Source organism: Chiloscyllium plagiosum, chromosome 9, assembly GCF_004010195.1.
Source record: "Chiloscyllium plagiosum isolate BGI_BamShark_2017 chromosome 9, ASM401019v2, whole genome shotgun sequence".
Taxonomy (NCBI): domain Eukaryota; kingdom Metazoa; phylum Chordata; class Chondrichthyes; order Orectolobiformes; family Hemiscylliidae; genus Chiloscyllium; species Chiloscyllium plagiosum.
The window spans coordinates 10319876-10335923 of NC_057718.1; the positions used below are offsets into that span (position 1 = coordinate 10319876).

General features: G+C 43.4%; 1 protein-coding gene across 1 annotated transcript in view; it reads left to right on the forward strand.

Moving 5' to 3' along the window:
* LOC122552605 (p53 apoptosis effector related to pmp22) overlaps positions 1 to 15585 on the forward strand; it is a 22057-nt gene extending 6472 nt beyond the window's left edge. Inside the window, exons 2-3 of the mRNA XM_043695355.1 lie at positions 12959 to 13096; positions 14626 to 15585. Of these exons, the coding sequence (XP_043551290.1) occupies positions 12959 to 13096; positions 14626 to 14834 (347 nt within the window). The 3' untranslated portion in view covers positions 14835 to 15585. The remainder of the gene's footprint in view (positions 1 to 12958; positions 13097 to 14625) is intronic.
* The last annotated feature ends 463 nt before the right edge of the window (positions 15586 to 16048 follow it).

The window sequence follows — 16048 nt, forward strand, 5'->3', positions numbered from 1 at the left end:
TTTCCTGCTCCTCGGATGCTGCCTGACCTGCTGTGCTTTTCCAGCACCACTCTAATCTAGCCCCTATCAAATATGTAAAGGCATGAGATAAAGTTAAAAACCACACAAGACAAAGGAGCAGTACTTCGAAAGCTCATACTTCCAAATAAATTCAACTATAACCTGGTGTGGTGTGATTTTTAACTGTATCTCAGGCCTGAACATATTTGATGAACTTTGTCCACTCCAGTCCAACACTGGCACCTCCACATCAGACCTGAGATAGACAGATGTTTAAACTTTAGGGGAATCAAGGAACAGGCAGAAAAGTTGAGGCTAATCTCTGGTCAGTCTTGAGGAATGGAGGGGCTGAATGGCCTATTCCTGTTTCCTATACTAACTTTCCATGACCTCTACTGCCAGCCTACCTGTACCAGATCTGATTGGGACAAAATTGTGTTGGAGTGCAATTCCATATTTCTCCTTCTCTTCAGGCTCTCTCCTCCCTCTGTACTTCATTACCTGCTGGTGGTAAATATCTGGGAATTTACTTTTCTTTTAGCTGCTTAGTTCAGGCAGACAGAAGCTGGAGTCATCCATTTGGTAGTACAGCAGTAAGAGCAGGGAGTTGGGCAAGAGAATAGCATCTCTCTAAATGAAGCTTTCAACAATTGGGAAGTCTGACAACAGTGTCCTATTCTGGAACTTGGAATAATTACTGCACGTTCGCTGCAACAGCAGAAGAAGACTTTTGAAGATAAAGCACTTTTAAGTTTTGAAAGGCTCTTGCCAACGTAGATGTAGAAAGGATGTCTCTGCTTCCAGGAAAGGCCAGAAATAGTCACAAACATATGATAATTGGTAAAAAAAATCCAGTTGGGAATTTGGGGAAAATTCTTTCCACATGCTCACCAAATTCCATGTAATTCCTTCCTACAGGGAGTGGTTGAGGCAGATAACATGGGAGCACTTCAGGTGAAGCTGAGAGTGTATCAAGTTCTGAATATGGGTCTCCACAGATGCTCCCAGACCAGCTGAGAATTTCCAGTGATTTCTGTTTATGTTTGAGAAAGTTATTACTGACGGTTAAATAGAGTAAAGTCGTAGAAAATTCATGTACATAACAAACACTGATCATAAAGCTTTTTCTTGTACTGTGGATTGACAGTGATTGTAACGAGGTCAATCAGATGGACTTTGTGAAATATGAGTTCCCTGATTGGGGCTGTTAATCTGGCCCAATCAGGGAGCTCTGGCTGACAGATAAAAACAAGAGTATCCCCCCTTCACTGTTTGATCACACAGCATTGCCCTTTTGTGAAGGGCACTGCTTGTCACTGGCCACTCAGGTGTTTTCCTATCTTCCTGGTGGTGGAAATTGAATAAAGATTCGTGCACCTTGTGTCTCTCACTGTGTAAGGAAAAAAAAATGTTTGATCACACAGCATTGCCTTTTGTGAAGGGCACTGCTTCAAAAAAAAACAGGAGTATCAGAGGTTCCATTCCCTCTCAGAGCTGGCTCTGAAGGAGCTGGATCAGTGCAAGAACTTGCCATTTATAAATAAAGGGTGACTTGGTGACAGGATACCGGCCTCTGTGGAGTTATTTCATAATCTACGTACATTGAAGGTAAAGTGTAAAAGGCAGGATTAATAATGATGAGCAGAGAAGCCTTGGTGTGCACAGGTCATTAAAGCTGGCTGTGCAAGTCAGTAAATTTCAATGAAGGCAAGTGAAATCCTTAATTGCATAGTTACAGTAATTTACATCTCTATAGCAAAAGGTGTCTACACAAAAGGTAGCCAGAGAAACAGAAGAAGATGATATCATGAAAGGTACCAGGTATGTAAAGGCAAAATGTAGAGAGGAACATTGAATATTAGAAGCCTTCTAGGTGGGCAGCAATTGGCTTATTGTGGTTAGCTTTGGCCAGTTCTTCCAAGAAGGATATAGAGCAAATGGATAAATACAATGGAGCATCGTTAGGGCATTCACGGGAGTGTGGAGTTATAGTACGGAAGTCAAACATTAGACGTTGGAGTATTTATTTGCAAGTGTGGAAAGTTGGTGATCTGATGGAGAAGTCACACACACCCAATACGTTGTTTAGGATAAACAGTGACAGATTGCTAGAAGAAGGATGTTGTCAAACTCGAGAGGGTGCAGAAGAGATTTACGAGGATGTTGTTGGAGTTGGAGGGTTTGAGCTATAGGAAGAACCTAAATAGGCTGGGGCGGTTTATCTGGAGCATCAGGGGCTGAGCGCTGACCTTATAGAAGTTTATAAAATCATGAGGGGCATAGATACGGTAAATAGCCAAGGTATTTTTCCTTGGATAGGGGAATCCAAAACTAGAGGGCATAGTTTTAAGATGAGAGGGGAAAGGTTTAAAAGAGAACTAAGGGGCAACTTTGTCACATAGAGGGTGGTACATGTATGGAATGTGGTGGGGCTGGTACAATGATAACATTTAAAAGAAATCTGAATGGGTACATGAATAGGAAGGGCTTAGAGGGGCATAGGCCAAATGCTGGCAAATGGGACTAGACGGGTTGGACTGAAGGGTCTGTTTCTGTACTTACAACCCTATGACACTGCTTGGAGAGATGGTACTAACTTAAGATAATTGCATATGCAATTAAATGAAAAGTTAGAAATATACATAAAAGGGATCAGTCACATGCAAATCATCAACAAGGCATGAGTCAGGATAGAATACTGCCCACTTGCCTGGATGAGTGCAGCTCTAACAATACTTAAGGAGATTGACATCATCCAGGAGAAAGCAGCCTGCTTGATTGTCACCACATCCACTGTTTCCACCCCTGACGCTTAGTAGCAGCAGTGTGTACCACCTACAAGATGCACTGCAGAAATTCACCAAAGATCTTAGACAGCGCCTTCAAAACTTACTACCAGTACCATCTAGAAGGACAAGGGTAGCAGGTACATGGGAACACCATCACCACCTGCAAGTTCCTCTCCAGGTCACTCACCATACTGACTTAGAAATATATTGCTGCTTCTTCAGTATCTCTGGTCAAAATCCTGGGATTCCTTTCCTAACAGCATTATATGTCTACTGACAGCACATGGATTGCAACAGTTCAAGTAAGCAGCTCACCATCACCTTCTGCAGGGTAACTAGGGATAGACAATAAATGACATCGCATAGGAACACGCTAGTGGATTCGATGGGTCCATTGAACTGCTTTGGTGTTGGTACGATACTGATTCTATCCTCTTTCCATTAGTAAGAGAGAGGGTAAAACTGAGGAAGGAGCTAACTGCTGTCATGAGAGAGGATGCGAAACAACATAATTTAGATGATTCTGGTTCTCAGAACTTACACTGACGAGAAAAACACGTTATTTCTTTTACAAAGTGGAACCTAATTCAGGTTTTCAACATTGTGAAAGGCTTAAAAATATTGCCAAAACCAATTCAAGACTTGCATTTATGTAGTGCCTTTCACAATCGTAGGATGTGAAAGCCAGTTAGCAACTTTACACCACAGCAGTAGCTCACTCTAATCAGCCAATTTGCTCACAGAAAGCTCGCTGGAACAAACAGATCAGGGGCAGGAGTAGGCCATTCAGCCCTGCACTACCATACAATAAAATCATGGCTGACCTGCTGGTGACCTCAACTTCATATTTTAAGTTATCCCCTCATTGTAATACTTATTAGACCATCTGTTTTTGTGATGCTGGCTGAAGAATTACTATTGGCCAGTACACAAGGGATGGCTTTCATTGTCATCTTCACAATAGGGATCTTTTAGACCCACCCAACAGGTCAGGAAGGATCTCCCCTTGATGGTTCATCAGATGGATAGCACCACCGTCAGTATCCATAAAGGGCATCAGCCTAGATCACAGTAGCCAGGTCTCTGAGTGGGATTTGAACCTACAAAGTTCTGACTCAAAAGGGAGAGTGTTACCCGCTGAACCACACTGAGGGATAGGCTCAGACTCTCTGGAATTCAATTTAAGGACTTGGAAAGCAAAGGTAATAACAGGCATGGTATAAAACACCAGGGAAGAACATCAAATAGTTGAAGCATTAGGAGACAAGAAGACTGAGGGTTGTGGTGAGAAGGTGGAGATGGTACATATCAAAATGGGATAGACTAGATTTGCCACATGATAGCAATGATGCAAAGAATAATTGAGGAATGTGGACTTTAGCTAAATTCCATAGTGTTTCATTATTGGAGTGACCCCAATATTAAATGTTCAAAATAGTTGCACAGAGTAACCACGATGTGTCATATTGTTTCCTGTCAATTGCAGGATTGGTTAACCCACAGGAAAGAGAGAGTTGAGATAAATGGGTTATTTTTCAGCATGATAAACAGCGGAGTGCCACAGGATCACTCGATTACAATATACATTTGTGACTTGGATGGGGGAGGAGAAAGAATTGTAACCAAATTTGCTGATGATACAAAAATGCATAGGAAAGCAAGTTGTATTTTGGACACAAGGCTCTTTTAAATAAAAGGGATATAAATAGGTCAAATGAGTGGTCAAAAAAATCAGCCGATAATGTACAATGTAGGAAAATGTGAAGTCGCCTACTTTATTTTGAAAGATAGAAAAGCAGAATGTTAATTAAATATGGTGAGACTACAGAATACTGTGGGATTTAGGTGTCTTTGTATATGAATCTCAATCTTAACATTGTAGGAGCAGTGAGTACACAGGAAGGTAAATGGTTTAAGTTGGTCCTTATTGCTAGTGGAATGGCTTATAAAAGTAAGGAATTCTTGCTACACCTTTACAGGTAAATGGATGACCATGTAGTTTTAGTTTCCTTACTTAAGAAGGGGTGTGTTGCATTGAAAACAGTTCACTGAGCTAAGTCCTGGGATAAAAGGCTAAGCTTGTAATATAAAGCTGAGCAGGTTGAGCCTATACTCCTTGGAGTTTAAAAGAATGGTTGGTGATCTTATTGAAACATTCAGAGGGGGCCTGATGATGTGAAGGTGCCAGTGTTGGACTGGATTGGACAATCTCAGAAATCACATGACACCAGGTTGTAGTCCAACAGATCTATTCAAAGCCACGAGCTTTCGGAGCTCTGCTCCTTCATCAGGTGACAGTGCTCTGAAAGTTTTTGATTCTAAATAAACCTGTTGGTCTATAACCTGATGTTGTGTGACTTCTGACTTTGTCAGATGTGAACCAGAGAAGATGTTTCTTCTCGTTGGTGAATCTAGAACGAGTGGTCGCAGTTTAAAAATAAGGGGAGTCCCATTTAAGTAAATGAGGAATTTCTTCTGAGGATCATTCAACTTTGGGCAGGACCGTGGGGGCCAGATCATTGATTATATTCAAGGTGGAGTTAGACAGTTTTTAAGTTCATGAGAGTTGAGGGTTATGGGGACAGGCAGGAAGGTGGAGTTAAGGCCACAATCAGAAGAGCCATGATCTTACTAAATGCCCTTTGAGCTTGCTTCACCACTGTCCTGCTTCTTTCTGATGATCTTGTGTAGATTGAAGCCAGAAACCAACCAACAAACAGTTGTTCGTTTAGAATAATCTGATGCATTTTGGAGATGGTCCCTTACCACCATCAAGGTCAGAGTGAGTCAGACTGCGGTCTGATAACAAATTCTGTTTGGCAGGTGTGTTTACTGTACAAACTGTCCACCCTCGCTGCATTGTCTGTCTGCCATTCTTTTATCATCAGTTCTGTAGCTTTATGTTGGTAATCTTTTTCCATGTGGGTGCTATTTCTGAATACTCGTGGGTTTTTAATTCAAGAGAGGAAAATGTCAGCATTTGTTCATTCCAAACCCAAAAAGAAACAAACCTATTTTTAAATACAAAAGGTTAGTTCTTAGGTCGGGAGAAATGAAACACTTTCTGAAGTTTAAAACTAGCTTGGATCGAACAAGTGATAAAGCGAGTGATGAGGATGTGGAAGTGCACTGCCTGAGACTGTGGTGAAGGCTGGTTCAACTGTGGCTTTCAAAAAGGTTCTGGGGAAAATTCTCCACAGAGATGAGATTTTAGGGTTGTATGGAAAGATAAGCGAGTGAGACTGTCTAAGTCGCTCTTGTGGAGAACTAGCACTGGACACGGAAGGAGTGGGATGGGGAGATGGAGGATGGAAGCGAGACCTGTCTCCAAAGAGCTTGTACTGCAGTGATGGGCTGAATAGTCTCTATCTCTGCCATGGATAAGAGGATTTAATTGTGCAGTTTCCATTTCAGAACGCTCCTGTTCATCAGCTGGTAAGCTGAAACGGGGTGGCAGGGTGTCTCGGTGGTTAGCACTGCTGCCTCACAGCAACAGGGAGCTGGGTTCAATTTCAGCCTCGGGTAACCGTCAGTGTGGAATGTGCATACTCTCCCGGGGTCTCCTCCAGATGCTTTGGTTTTCTTCCACGGTCCCAAGATGTGCAGGCTAGATAGATTAGCCATGGGAAATGTAGGGTTATGGGGATAAGATAAGGGGGGGTGAGTCTTTGTGGGATGCTCTTCAGAGGGTCAGTGTGGACTTAATGGGCCAAATGGCCTGCATCTCCACTGTAGGGATTCTATGATATGGTTAAACGGGAATTCTCCCCTCTCAGTTGTTGGGCCCTTTGCAGTCGTTGCAAACACTGGCCTAGTAATGGAGTGGTGTTAGTACAGACACTCACTATCTCTCTACCACAAGAGGAGAAGAAAATATTTGGGGAATGTGAATCACTGTTGTTGAGCAAGCCTTCATATCAGGTGGCAGCAGAGGGAAGAGCAGACACTGGGTGTCGGAATTTGATCCTAAATGACTTCTGAGCAAACAAGTGTTGGGAATTATTAACTTACAAAAGCCAGGGCTCACAGTGTGCGATTCTACCCCATCTTCTCAGTAATTCCAGAATTTTCCAGAATATCCCTTTCTGTTTGTAGACTGAAAGCAGATTTTTCCATGTTTACTTTGGATTTAATGTACTACACTGATTCACTCTCTCCCCTCCATTTCGTACCCCTAAACTCACTTCTTAAAAAATTCATTCATGGGATGTGGGCGTCACTGACTGGGCCAGTTCAAAGGGCAGTTAAGGGTCAACCACATTGCTGTGGGTCTGGAGTCGCATGTAGGCCAGACCGGGTAAGGATGGCAGTTTCCTTCCCTAAAGAACACAGGAGGTTTTTCCCCTGACAATCGACAATGAATTCATGGTCATCATTAGATATTTATCAAATTCAAATTCCACCATCTGCTGAGGCAGGGCCCCCGAAACATTACCACAGTCTCTGGATTATTAATCTAGTGATAATACCATGAGGCCATCACTTCCTTGTTCAATTAATATGTTAAGAATATAAAGCTAGTCTCCGTAATATTGACCAAAAAACTATCGTAGGATGTTGGGACAATCCATCTGGTTCACTAATGCCCCTTAAGGATGGAAATCTTCTGTCCTTACCCAGTCTGTCCTGTATGTGACTCCAGACCACGATACTATGGTTGGCTCCTAACTGCCCTCTGAAATTGCTGAGCAAAAATACTCAGTTCAATGAAATTCGGGACTGGGGAGTTAAGGCTTGCCAACATAAATGAAATAACCTGTTTTTTTTAAATTATGCATTGGGGACATCCTGTGGCAATGTAAATGCAGTAAGTCTATTTTTTTAAATCAATCTATTCTTAATGGGTGGCACAATGGCTCAGTGGTTAGCAGACTGCCTCACAGCCCGGGACCCGGGTTCAATTCCCGCCTCAGGCAACTGTCTGTGGAGTTTGCACACAGTTTCTCCCCGTGTCTGCGTGGGTTTCCTCTGGGTGCTCCGGTTTCCTCCCACAGTCCAAAGATGTGCAGGTTAGGTGAATTGGCCATGCTAAATTGCCCATAGTGTTAGGTGCATTAGTCAGGGGTAAATGTAGGGGAATGGGACTGGGTGGGTTGCTTTTCGGAGGTTCGGTGTGGACTTGTTGGGATGAAGGCCGGTTTCCACACTCTAGGGAATCTAAACTAATCTTAATTTTAAAGACCACTATCAGATTTTCTAAGAGCCCCTTGAACATAGCCCTGGTGTCAGTGCTGCACTGAGTGAGGGGAGCAGTACTGTGTACAGGGTGATTTATGGCTTTGTCATGAGTCACACTAAGACAAGTTTACAGTTTGAAAGGGCGTCTCTGTGTGAGGGAGCTGCTGGGTAGCTACAACTGCTGTGCTGTGACTTGGTTCACAATCTTCTAAACTTACGAAACACCTTCAGTATTGTGACACCGCCCTTTTGCACAGATTGAGAGAGATCATTTTACCTGGGCACACCTTGTACTAACAATGTTTCCCACCTCCTATGCGAAATGACTTGCGTTTACCTAGCACCTTTGCTAACCACCCAAAGTTATTTTACATCCAATGAACTACTTTTTTGAAGAACAGTCACTGTTGTAATGTAGGAAAGGGCAGCAACCGTTTGCACACTGCACGCTCTCACTAACAGCAGTGTAATAATTACCACATAGTCTGTGGCAGTGATGTTGATTGAGGGATAAATATTGTGCCTAGGGTAGCAGGGAGAAAATCTCTGGATTTCTTTTAAACAATCCCGCGGGACGTTTTACATCCATCTGAGTGACCAGATGGGACATCCAGTTAATTGAGAAAGGCAGCACCTCTGACAGTGCAGCACTCACACTGTACTCCTCGGATGCTGCCTGAACTGCTATGTTCTTCCAGCACCACTAATCCAAAATCTGGTTTCCAGCATCTGCAGTCATTGTTTTTACCCTGTACTCAAATGGCCAGGTCAGCCTTAAGAATGTTTTTTTGTTAGATTAGTGTGGAAACAGGCCCTTCGGCCCAACAAGTCCACACTGACCCTCCGAAGAGCAACCCACCCAGACCCATTCCCCTACATTTACCCCTTCACCTAACACTATGGTCAGTTTAGCATGGCCAATTTACCTAGCCTGCACATTTTTGGACTGTGGGAGGAAACCGGAGCACCTGGAGGAAACCCACGCAGACACAGGGAGAATGTGCAAATGTTCTTGAATCTCGGGAGTGGAGCATGAATTCGTGGCTTTATTATTTAACGGTGGAAGGTCAACCCATTAAGCCCATGTCTGGTATCTGACCATAAATAACAATTAGGAGCAGGAGTTGACCATTCAGCTCCTCAAGCCTGTCCCGCCAGATGATACCGGTGGCCTCAACACCACTTTCCTGCTCGCTCCTTATAACCTGTGACTCCCCCTTAGCAAACCAATCTAGCTCAGCTGTGTCTCTCATCAATGACCCAGCTTCTGCCCCTCTCTGGGGGAAAGAATTGCAAAGACTAACGACCGGCTGATGGAATGCCTTTCTCTCCAAATGGGAGGTCCCTTCTTCTGAAACAGAGCACCCCAGTTCTAGATTCCGCTATGAGGGAAAACATCTTCTCAGCCTCTGTCAAGCCTCCTCAGAATTTGAATTCTTTCAACAAGATCATGCCCCTCCCATTCTCCAAAATTTCAGTAGGTTCAGATCCAACTTCTGAACACATCCGTGTCACCTCAGGAACTAGGGGATAGTGAGGACTGCAGATGCTGGAGACTCAGAGTCGATAGATTGTGGAGCTGGAAAAGGAACAGCAGGTCAGGCAGCATCTGCGGAGCAAGAGAGTCAACGTTTCAGGCAGGACCCTTCATCAGTGCTCCTGATCAGGAGGAGGAAGGTGGGAGGAAGGGGTGGGGAGGGGTGGAGGAGGAGAAGGAGTAGGGCGGAGGAGGAAGTGGGCAGGAGAAAGGTTAGGCCTGAAGTCTTGACTGTCTTGCCCCTCAGATGCTGCCTGACCTGCTGTTCCTTTTCCATCTCAGGAACTAGTCAAATGAGCCTTTTCTGAATTGCTAATGCAATTGGAGCCTTGCTTAAGTAAAGAGAGCTAAACTGTCGACAGTTCCCTCAGTGCAGTCTTACTAAGACCCACTAATACTGTTCGGAATATTGCTTGGTTCACTGGCAGCCCACGTTTGTTTGAAGTATTCCCTTTTTCAACCCTGCTGTCCGAAATTCAGCCTCCATCCACGTGTCATCCATTATCCAACAGCATGTCCTCTGCAGTATTCCCAGTTTGTCTCTCTCTGCCCACTGAGAGGAGTGAGATTATAGGGAAGTGGCCTGTGCAGTTGGTGTAGGAAGGCGAGGTAGGCTTTATTATAATGGCAAATCACTGTGGCTGGTCACTATGCTAGAATATCTGATGCATTCTGGGGTGTGTTGGGTAGTCACCAGTCCTCCTTACTGATGCCACCTGGGGAAGGATGCCCGTAAAACTGTTGTGGCGGAAGCTAGTCTCAATCTTGATGACCAGAAAATAGGTTTATTGCATATTGCTTAGTAATGAGATACATTACATCTGGGAAAAATGATGGTCTCCTCTGAGACAATTTGGCTCAATTTAAGATCAAACGTGTGTTACTATTTTAGTCAGATGGAGCATGACACTGGGTCATAATCCACCAGGTTTATTTAAAATCACAAGCTTTCAGATCACTGCTCCTTTGTTACTTGATGATGGAGCAGCGGTCTGAAAGCTTGTCATTTTAAATAAATCTGTTGGACTGTAACCTGATGTTATGTGACTTCTGATTTTGTTCAGAGGAGAAAGTGAGGTCTGCAGATGCTGGAGATCAGAGATGGAAATGTGTTGCTGGAAAAGCGCAGCAGGTCAGGCAGCATCTAGGGAACAGGAGAATCGACGTTTCGGGCATTAGCCCTTCTCTGATTTTGTTCACCCCAGTTCAACACCGGGACCTCCTTATTATGGTTACTATTTTAGCTTTGTACTGTTAACTATTTACTGAAACATAATACACATTCTTGTGAGGATGTAGGGACTGGTAGGACACAATTGAGAAGTGCATAGCTGCTTCCCTCTGGAACAGTCTGTGGGTGGTGCATAGCTTGTGAAGACAGTTAACCCTTTCAGGTTCTAACTGCCTCATACAATGGATCTGGCTTCTATTTTGCAGCTCACTCAGAAGACAGACTGCACTCTCAGAGAAATAAAAGCCTCAATGGCTGCCTGGTGCATCGTAAGCTGTGAAAGGTGCTACATAAATGCAACTATCTCTCTCTTCAACCAACATCTTGTGACCAGGGTGCTCTGGCAACACCTACAGCTAAATGGAGTAAATAGAGGGAAACTGTTGCCGCTTGTAAAAGGAAGAAGAAGAGGGCAGATTTAAAGTGATGTGCAAAAGTAGTGCGGATGAAGTGGGAAAAAACCTTTTTCACACAGTGAGCAGTTTGGATCTGGAAAGCTCTGCCTGGAAATGTGGTGGAGGCAGGTTCATTTGAGGCACTGAAAGGTGATGAATGTTCGCTTCCACTGAAATAGTGTGCAAGGTTTAGAGGGAGAGAGCTGAAGATTTGCACAAGGTAATTGTGCTAATTTGAAGAGCCAGCACAGGAAAGATGGGCCAAAGGGACTGTTCCTGCTCAGAATGACTTTGTCTTCAGTGGATACTAGAGCAGTGCAGGTAAACCAGAGACTAGGTGGTCCCATACCTGTGTCTTAATTGCAGGAAAATGTGAGGAAGCAGCAGGAATTCCAGGTGGAGAATGCAGTGGGAAGGAATGGGAGATGGTGCAGAGAACAGCAAGGAAGAATGAAGAGGGGAGGGACCATGGTGCTATTGATAACTATGCAACCACAATACTATATATGGATGAGTACAAATAGGAGGAGTATTTGGTCTGGGAGCAACCTCTCTCTGTCAGGCTTTCCTATTGAGCAGCTGCATAGAGGATTGCCTCCCAGTCCCGTGGGAGAAAGCACAAAGAGCTCTCAGGTTACCATGCCAAACGACCATTCTCACCCGCGTGGTTAGACTTTAAATGGGTCTTTCATTTCAAAGCATGGACCAGTGCCATTTATAGATCCCAGAGCTGAGAAATTTTTTTTGAGAGCTGGTGTGAGACCACACATGCAGACGTGGTGTCAAGTGGTGAAACAATGACCTGCTTCCCAACTCTCTCTCTCAAAGAAAGTAAAATTCCCTTTTCCTTAAAACAGCCATTTCCCTTCCCTCAGCACAAGGCCATGTCTCTCTTCTCTGGTGGAAGTAAGCAATCCAGGGCCAATCTTAAAGAAAGACTGTCTCCCCCCCCATCATTCAGTCCTTTTGCTTTGCAGTTTATGGGAGATTTCTGTGTGCAGTTTTCCTCCATTAGAAGAAGTAATGGGTCGTAGAATGTTAATAACACAAAATGAGGCTTCCTAACCTTTCAGGGTCTCTGTAAGCGCAACTCAGTGCAAAAGTAGTGCGGATGAAGTGGGAAAAACCTTTTTCACACAGTGAGCAGTTTGGATCTGGAAAGCTCTGCCTGGAAATGTGGTGGAGGCAGGTTCATTTGAGGCACTGAAAGGTGATGAATGTTCGCTTCCACTGAAATAGTGTGCAAGGTTTAGACTCCTGTCTAGCCTCAGAACTTCACAAATCCTTCCCCTTCAAGCCATTTACTTTTATTTTGAGACCCTCTCTCAAATCTCTCCAACTTTTCTTCTCCAGGGAGAACAGATCCACCTTCTCCATTTCATATCCTTGTAATTAAAGTCGCTGATCCCAGGGACCATTCTTATAAATCTTCTGTACACCATCTCCAAAGCCTTCTTAAAATGTGATGCCCAGAACTGGACACAACACTCTAGTGTTTCATAAAAGTTCACCTTAAAATCCTTGCTTTTCTACTCTGTCCTTCTCTTTGTCAAGCGGTGTCTTTATTAACCACTTTCTCGACCCACCCTGGTACGTTTTTGAGAAACGTTTGTTTATGGAATGAGGGTGTCATTGGCTAAGCTACCATTTCTTGCCCATCCCTAATCGCCCAGAGAGCAGTTAAGAGTCAACCACGTTGCTGTGGGTCTGGAGTCACATGTAGGCCAGACCAGGTAAGGATGGCAAATTTCCTCCCCTAAAGGACAACAGTGAACCAGATGTGTTTTCTTTTTAATAATAAATGACATTGGTCCTTTCATTCTACCAGGATGGGCGAAAGCTACTGCAGCATTGCTGATAATCGGTTGTATCCTGTTGATCATTTGCTTCATCCTGTCCATCTTTGCTCTTTGCAAGGAGCAATCGGGTCTGCTGAGAGTGATTGGTATCATCCTCTTTGTTGCTGGTAAGTCTTGCTGTTCGGTAAATACCTCGCTCCTTCCCCAGGGCCCTCACTTGTTGACTGGACTCAAACTCAGTGAGTCTGCAACAGACCCAGATTAAACACGGGGTTTTCCCAAACCAGGTGTCATTCTCAAATTACTCCTATTGTAGGAGCAGGAGTGGCCATTCAGCTCACCCTGTCATTCTAGATCGTGGATGACCATCTACCTCAACAGCATTTTCCTGCACTTTATCAACACATCTCTTGACTTCCTTAATAAGTAGAATTCTGTCATTCTCTGACTTGAAGTTAATGTATAACTGAATTCTCTACCCCATAGGATTGTGAAAGCTTATCACCCTCTGCGGAAGTCATTCATCCTCATCTCAGCCCTAAGTAACTTGCCTTTTGTTCTGAGATCGAGTAATTATAATTACAATTCAGAATATTAATTTCCAGAAGTAAAATGTACCTAAATCGCACAATGACTGTTTCCACATCTGCCAAGCCAGCTTGTTCCATAGTTTGATCACTCACTCAGTAAGGGAGTGTTTCCTCCGAGTAATCTTCGTACCCCTTTCAGCTGACACAGTTATACTACAATAATTCAGTTGGATGACCAGTGTTAATGTGTGGCAAAACATGGCACCTCTGCTGTGCACAGCAAGAACCCACAGATGCACTGTGTAAAGAATGAGCAGCTAGTTACAGGTAGCATTGATGAAAGCAAGGGATATCAAAATAAAAAAGGAACCCTACTACTCCTCAACTAGAACCCCAAAGTTTGCTCCTTTTCACATCCAGCAAATTTTCATCATACTGGGGATTCTTGGCTTATGTCCGGCACTTTGGTCTACATACAGATGGATCAATGCAGGTTTTCCTTCACTCCCCTCCAAGGAAAGTGTTGTACAATCCTGTTCATTCGGAAAATATTTTTAATAAAGAACATGAGGAACAGGAGGGGGCCATCTGGACCCACGAATCTACTTTGTCACTCAATAAAATCCTAACTGATAGTTTACCTCAACTCCACTTTTCTGCCCTACCCCCAGGACTTTTAATTCTCCAAAAATCCTTCGATCTCAGTATTCAACACACTCCATGACTGAGCATCGACTATTCTCTGGGAAAGGGAGTTCCAAAGGAATTTCCATCACCCTCTGAGTCCAAAATGGCTGACCCCTTATCCACAGATTGATCAATTTAATTGAATGGTGACATCCAGAATCAATTGACCAGTGTGAATGTGGAACTTGATTGCTATATTTAAATCGGAATGCAATTCAAATTCCTCACTCTGAAAATACCGTCCCATCAATGAATCTGGTGATATTTCTGGTTATGGAAATGGATCGGTGAGCTTGCATCCGGTAACAATGAAGCCAAGTGTTGAGTTTGAGTTCAAAACTCAATTCAAAACTCACCCCACCTGTAAAAAGGTTAAAATCGGGCTAATCCCGGATAGCTGATGTATTGGGTGTTCTTTTTTCCTTCCCTCTCTAACCATGTTTTCTTCTGCACCCCCCCCCCCCCCCCCCCCCCCCCAGTCCTCTTCCAGTTCATCGCCCTCATCGTGTACCCAGTCAATTTCACCAAGACCCTCATCAAAAATGGCAACTATGAGTACAGCTGGAGCTACGGCTTTGGGTGGGGGGCCACCATACTGATGATCGGCTGTGGCATTTTCTTCTGCTGCCTTCCCAAGTACGAAGACGAACTCTACGGTCAAGCTAAGCCCATCTACATCTACGGCTGAGCCCTTGGAGTCAGCGGTGGTGAAGATTTGACTCTGGTGCCGTGCACACGTGTATATTTGCTGTTTCAAAATGCCAGAGGAATGACTATGTTCCATTTCTTTTTGAGAAACAAAAGAGCCTGCACATGTTCGTACACACAAGTACTGGATTCGACTAAGCTCTTGTTTTTATCTGTTAAGGTAGTTTTTTTTAAAAAAAAGAATTTTGGCTTTAAATAGACTTGCTGGTGTTGGGGATAGCAAGAGATAAGATTTTGGGGATGCGGACGGGGATCGATACAGACACTAGACCGTCACCAAATGCAATTTGTAGCCAGCATCTGAATCTTAAAAATTGAAATGGCAACTCTTTCCACTTCCCTATCTGGCAACTTCTTCCTCTTAATAGTATAAATTGTGGTCCAGATTAGGGCAAAACAAGTGTTGGCACGGGCAAGAGAAGTTGGAATAATGTTGATTGTGTGAGAGAGTATCATGGTGTCTCAAGGTCAGATAAGGATAAGGATAGAAATTACTTCCAGATGAGAGAGTGCAGAAGGTTTTTTTTAATGCAAGGACCACGTTAAGTACAGGATGATATTGCCATTCAAGTATTCTTCTTTATATTTTTATCTTTGACCAAAAAATTCTATGGCTCTTCCAAATGCAGGCACAAACCTGTTAACCTAAATCAGGTGATGTTGTATGAAAAATAATAATTGACATTCTGAAGTTTCAATTCTGACCATTTTATTAAAGAGTGCACATTATACATACTGTCTGTAAATATTTCTTCTCTGGAATATGATGATTCTAATCATAGGGGAGAGGGTGCAATAGGGGGAAATGTATTAGAAGTTGGTCAAAATTCTGAGTGTTTATACAGCTGGATTGAGAAAAACAGTCTCTAATCAGAGGAAGCAAATTTAAGATCATTGGAAAATGAACTGCATGGGCGATTCTTTTTATGCAACGAATTGTTACAGTTTGCAGTACATTGCCTGAAAGAGGAGTGGTAAAAGCAGATTCACTATTAACTTTCAAAGGGGCATTGGAAAAATACTCAAAGGGCAAACTGTGGAGAAAGAGCTAGCATAGGAACAGTGGGCCAAATGGTCTCCCTCTGTGTTCATCGCTCTACAATTCTTTACATTATACATTTACACAGCTTTTCCTTGAATGTTTTTATGGCAGATTCATGACTAATGAGGGAGGTAGGAATGTGCGTTGACTCC